Genomic DNA, 6,674 nt, shown 5'->3' on the forward strand with positions numbered 1-6,674 from the left:
AATAATAATAATAATAACAACAACAAAAAATTTTTTGTTAAATACAACAACAGCAACAACAAAAAACGAATTCCTGAAAACATTTCATAGGTTGTAGGGCCCTATTATTGTAAAAAATAGTAATGAATTAATCTGATTAGAAATGCTTTTAAAATTAAAATGTAATTTATGTAACAGAATTTGTAAACAGCTAAATAAATAAATAGGAATATGGCCCTAATAATCAAGAAAGAAACATTTAGCAAATTGTTGTTAAATTGTGCAAGTTTCATTAGTTCAGTTTATTAGAAAGGTGTTTTTGATGACTAAATTTTATTTTAACCATTAAAACGGAGTCATGAAAAATTTAAACTGTAGAAAAGGAACCCTGAAAATTTTAAATTAAAATGGAAAAAAAAGGAACAGAACAAAATTTGTGAAACAAAAATCAAAGGCCTCTATGAGCATATATCCAAGGTACCCTACTGTGAGATTTTGTTGTGGGTACACAGACAGACCTAGAAGGCGGGGATTGTTCTCACCCACCCAGATTCAGTTCCTCCTCTCCAGATGGTATACAGCCACTGTTGTACTTCCGTGTCTTGGCGGTAATGTGTGGAACAGATTCAATAAACTACCCAGAGCTGGATGTACGAATCCCCCATGTGGCCTTTTTTGCCAATAAAAGCACATTTATCTGCTTTCCTGTTGTCTGCCTGTCTCTTTCCACATTCTCATCGCAGAGGTAGTCGTCAAGACAACAGGGCAGATAGTCATCCATGATGGATGTCCTTTCGCATGGGAGTTCAGGTCCATTTTGATTAAGAGGTGAATTCATTAGGTCCACATGTATGAGCACGCCGTGGAGACGAGCCAGCTAAATGTCTCTCGTTTCCTTTATCACTACAGCCATATGCATGGTTGTCTCCAACAGTGCTTTTTAGATTCTCTAAACAAATATGGAAAGTAAAATGGTAGGTTTTTGATTCATTTTAAAATGAGTGGCCTAAAAGAAGTCTATATACTGTATAGAGAGAGTAGTACCTATATAGTCAAAAGTTTTTGAACAGTAAGATTTTTTATGTTTTTTAAAGACATCTCTTCTGCTCACCAAGCCTGCATTTATTTTATCCAAAGCAAAAACAGATATTTTACAATTTTTTTTCTATTTGAATATATTTTAAAATGCTATTTATTCATGTGATCCAAGCTAAATGATGACATGATCCGTCAAAAATCATTCTAATATGCTGATTTGCTGTTCAAGAAATATTTTATATTATTATTATCAATATTTAAAACAGTTGGGTACATTTTGTCAGGATTAGAATAGAATCCTGTATAGAAAGATCCAAAGATCAGCATTTATCTGAAATAATACGCTTTTAGAGAGAATTATAGAAAGTAATGCGTTAATGCTCAAAAGTGATGATAAAGACATTTATAATGTTACAAAAGATTTCTATTTTAGATAAATGCTGTTCTTCTGAAAAAATTCTACTCAGCTGTTTTCAACATAATAATAATAAATGTTTTTTGAGCAGCAAATCAGAATATAAGAATGATTTCTGAAGGATTATGTGACCGGAGTAATGATGCAAAAAAATTCAGCTTTGAAATCACAGGAATAAATTGCATTTTAAAATATATTCAAATAGAAAATGGTTATTTTAAATAGTAAAAAATATTTCACAATTTTACTGTTTTTGCTGTATTTTGGATCAAATAAATGCAGGCTTGGTGAAGAGAAGAAACTTATTTAAAAAGCATTAAAAATCATACAGTTCAAAAACTTTTGACTGGTAGTGTATGTATACTTGAATGAAAAATAGCAATATGTGTAGCCAACAAAATATATAGCTGTGTTGAGGAAATGCTTTTTTAATGCTAATTTAATACTATTTTGTAATATATATAAAGTATATATATAATAACAGCTTTTAATAGCTGTTTATATTTATTCATGTGGATATACCTACATCAAACATTTGGAAAGCGTTTAGAAAAGATATGTTTTCAGTTTGGATAACTGTATATTTTTACAATGCAATGCATAATTTAATGCATACAACTTATTTCAAATGTATTTTAAAGTTATGACTGAACAGAAAAACACCAGAAAAAGTCTGAACTGAAAGGGTCTCGAGGTGTTCTATCAAACATCTATATAAGATGAGAATTCCCATCATGCCTATTCATTTATTCATTCTGTTGAACAGTGGCACCTTTTGTTTCCCCACCATGCTCTTGATGTTCTCATTACTGTCCTCTTCTCTTGTCATGATGACAAAATGGTGACAGTGTCTGTTTTTTCGAAAGGCCCATTTCGCGTTTCTATTTATCAGAGAGAATGTCAGAACCTTTACTCTGCCTCTCCCACTCATCATGTGCTTGCTGTTTTTAGCATACGCTCGCTGCTTATCGAATATTTTCATACGTGCTTGAATAAACACAAGCACCCTCTCATTTTGTAATGCACGTAAACAGAGCAAACCCTTCACCTTGTGTCTCTCCACAATTATGGATTTTTTATTTTTCTTCAGAGTCTCCATTAAGGAGAAAAAGAAGTTGCAAGCTCATTCAGTGTGTTCGATTTTATCATTTTCTTCTTTTTTCGTCTGTGTATCTATGCAACAAGATATAGATGATTCACATTATGGTTGTACATTAAAGGGCAGAATGCAGTTTTCCATAAATCTTTTATATGGTAGCTGCATTACAATCAAAGGAATACAGGTGGACCCATCTCTCAGGCTGTCCATAACAATGCTTGAGTCTGGAGATGAATCCACCAAAGGAATCTGTATTCAGCTACTAGGAGCACTTTATGTTTTGTAAGACCTGCCAGACAGAAACGATGTTGCGTTTCACCTTTTAAAGCATTTTTAGAGCATTATTGGAGTCAACTACAAAAGCAACTAGGATCAACCTGAGGGGAAAACACAACTATCAAACACAGGTTTGCTTTTAGTGTCCGACCTTTCAATGTCACCACTTCCATGTAAACCTGTAGCAGAATGTAGCGGGACCCCTGACAGCCGCATCCTTACATGCTTACAAGACAGCCAGATGGTCAGAGCGATCGTCGTGCTCAAAGTGCAATGCTGAAGCATTCCTTGGATGGTTTTTAAGTGGTGTCATTTAAAAATGCCTTGGGTTGTCAAAATGAGCATTTTGCTGACCTGTTTCTCAGACACACTTGTTTACTGAGACGTAGAGATATATTCATCAGACATCGTAGTCATCATATATCGTCAGACGTCAGAGTTACGTCACTTGCAGCTGTGCATGCATTATGGTGGCAGAAAAACACTGGTAACAAGTGAAGGGAAATGGGTAAAATTCATGGAATAAGAGAAAAAAGGATATTTTGTGCCTGGATGTCAGAATCAGAATGCAGATCATTTTTAGAAAATATTGTCATCAAAGACATCATTTAAACTAAACACAGATGTTTAAATGAATGAAACCTGCTATTATTATTATACTCTTACCCCCGGTTTAACAGACAAGGCTTAAGCCTCGTCCTAGACTAAAATGTAAGTCTGAGCTGTTTCAACTGAAACAAAATTGCACTGATTGATCTTAAAATATATCAGTGCCTTTGTTTTGCCTCAAGATGCACACCTGTAATGTTGTTTTTCCAAGCATGTTTATAAAAATGACTTAAATGTCCTAATTGAACTATGGCCTAATCCTGGCTTAGTCTAAGCCCTGTCTGTGAAACCGGGCCTTAAAGTTTAATTTGATTTAAACAATATGTCTACATAATATTCACATATGCAGTTCATAGGGGACATATTAGATTTTTATATGTCATAGTTCAGATTTTATAACTCGATTTAACTCAACAATAGTGAGTTTGTCAATTCTGAGGGAAAAAAGCCAGAAGTGTGGGATATAAACTCGTCATTCTGAGGCGAAGCGAAAAGAAAAAATCACGAGTTAAGTAAGAATTTTGAAATATAAACTCAAATTTACCTTTTTTATTTTTATTCTTTTATTTCATGGCTACTTAAAAACACGCATATTCTGCCACAAAAAAACGTCATTACTGTTTGCAAACACCAAAATAAGAGGGATCATCCAAAATGTATGTTATTTTTTATTTAGTACTGACCTGAATAAGTTATTTCACATTAAAGATGTTAACATATACTCTGCAAGAGAAAATAATAGTTGAATTTATGAAAATGACCCTGTTCAAAAGTTTACATACCTGAATGATCCACAGCTTTTTTTTTTTTTTTTTTTTTTTTTGCCAGTGATAGTTGTTCATGAGTCTCTTGTTTGTCGTAAAATGTTAAAGCGCCCATTTTTCTCTTCAGAAGAATCCTTCAGGTCCCACAAATTATTTGGTTTTTCAACATTTTTGTGTATTTGAACCCTTTCCAACAGTGACTGTACGTTTTTGAGATAAATGATTCTGAGGACAACTAAGGGACTCGTATGCAACTAATACTGAAGGTTCAGACGCACACTGATGCTCCAGAAGGAAAAAAAAAGCATTAAGAGCCAGGGGTGTAAACTTCTGAACAGAATTTTTAATTTTGTCCTTTTTGTGTTTTCATATTAATATTACTTTTAGATATTTTAAAATATATTTATATAGTGTGAATATATTGGCATTATTTCTTTTTCTGTGTTGTGTTTTAAAATCAGCAAGAAATATACATTTTTTTATGCATTTTATGGTTCACCAATATGTATAACCATGTACATTGTATCTGCTTTACGAGATATAAAGTTGCAGCTCTGAGGTACAGAAGCGGAAACAGACTTCCAAATGCAACCATAAAGAAATGGAAGAGCTAGAAAATATTCTTAACCCACACATTTTCGCATTTAAAAGAACTCTTGCTCCAGGTGTGTTAAAATATATCAAATCATGTTGAAATTGCTCTGGAACAGCTCGCTGTTATTGTGCGTTTTCAGATATGCATTTTGCTATACGCTTGAATTGTTTATCCCCTGTATTCATTTTGCCCATAATTCCTTTCTAAAGAGAATTTGAGCAATTACGAATCATTGTGTGTTGTGGTGGCTGCAGGCATTTGGAGTGAATCTCTAGAGGACTAGAGGTTATTGTGGTCGTCCTACACTCATTTGTGAGGGCAGCGTGAATTGTTTGTTCAAATCAAACCAATTTAACATTGTCCTCGTGGCACTGTTGTTCCCCCACACAGAGGAAAACCAATCGCAAATCCACCTAGGACTGATTTACAGCGCCGGGGGACCAGATTAAGAGGCCGTAGATAGCATCTCAAGTGTTTGCCGAAAGAAAGACACCTGTCCCGCCAACAATTCCACCACTTCAAAAGCAGGCATTAACACTTCTATTAAAATCTGTCACCCCTCTTTCTCCTTCGTCTCTCTGTGCTCTGAAGAGAAATTGCAGTCATTCAAATGCTAAGCGACTTTCTCTCCCCTGTGGATATTAGCGCAAAAAGAGCCGCGCTCCATCATTTGCCAGGAACGTCAGGGAGGGGAAAAAGACGCCAAATGAGCCAATGATGCTGCGAATATCCCTCACCTCTGCAATATCTCTTCGCATTCCATTACCTTTCCTGTGCCGCAGACCAACAAAATGCAGCAAAAACGTCAGTCATCATTAGATCGGCTCCTTATAGCGCACTAAATTCCTAATGCCACACATGTAAGTGTCTCGCAGATTTCATCATGCTCGGCAGGTTTCCGAGAGCTCGTTTAAATTCATCTCTTCACAAGCTCTTAAATAATATACCAATAATAACTCTAAACGGATCAATGGGATCATTTTAAAGTATGAGCACTAACTTTGCCTGTGGGCATCGAGCTCTTGTACTGTCTCATCTCATTATTTATGTATAGGGGTCTACGGAATATCCACTTCATTATAAGACATCTTTTTTATTAATCTTTTATTCTTGTTTCTCAACAGGTTACTGACGGAGGCACTATTAAGCAGAAGATTTTTACGTACGATGCAATGTTCAATACCAATTACTCCCATATGGAGGATTACCGGAGACGGGAGGACCTGGTGTATCAATCGACGGTCCGGTAAGAGCCGTTATTAGATTGTCACAAAATTTTATTCACAGCACGTTGGACTGTGATACCAATATGGCTTTTAGCCTGGCAAGCAAAATTTTGTTTTTCTACATTACTCCAAATAGAGCCCTATAAACTTTCAATTTCTTTCCCCAAATTCCATTTTTTCTGTTTGATTTTTTTCTGGATTCCATTTTGTCTCTGTTTTAATTTTTCTAGACTCTGATTTAATGGTTAAATAAAAAAATAATATTAATCAAAAACCATGTCTAATTAATTGAAATCATGAAACCCAAACAATTTCACAACTATTTATTAAAAGTTTAACAAAAATCAATTTTTGGGATTATATTTGAAATGTTTTATTAAATTTGAATAATCAAAAGCATTTGTAATTGACTAATTTTATAATAATAATTATATATATATATATATATATATATATATATATATAAAAAATTTTCTGGATTCTTTATTTATTTATTTATTTATTTATTTTTTGAATAATCAAAACCATGTATAATTAACTGATTTTTTTTAAACTTTTTCAGAAATACTGTGTTTTTACATTTTTTTTCTGATAAATAAATTCTGGTAAATCATTTTCTGGAAAATTTTGCTTAAAAATAATGTTTTAATAATCAAATTAATTGAAATGTATT

The 6,674-nt window shown here is 33.6% G+C and overlaps 1 protein-coding gene across 2 annotated transcripts in view; it reads left to right on the top strand.

The window, feature by feature from the left end:
• igsf21a (immunoglobin superfamily, member 21a) overlaps positions 1 to 6,674 on the top strand; it is a 309,045-nt gene that overhangs the window by 184,448 nt on the left and 117,923 nt on the right. For both annotated transcript variants that reach the window (XM_073826190.1, XM_073826191.1), the window contains exon 3: positions 5,900 to 6,021. In XM_073826190.1, coding sequence (XP_073682291.1) covers positions 5,900 to 6,021 — 122 coding nt within the window. The remainder of the gene's footprint in view (positions 1 to 5,899; positions 6,022 to 6,674) is intronic.

This window comes from Garra rufa, chromosome 20 (genome assembly GCF_049309525.1).
Source record: "Garra rufa chromosome 20, GarRuf1.0, whole genome shotgun sequence".
In the NCBI taxonomy this organism is placed as follows: Eukaryota; Metazoa; Chordata; class Actinopteri; order Cypriniformes; family Cyprinidae; genus Garra; species Garra rufa.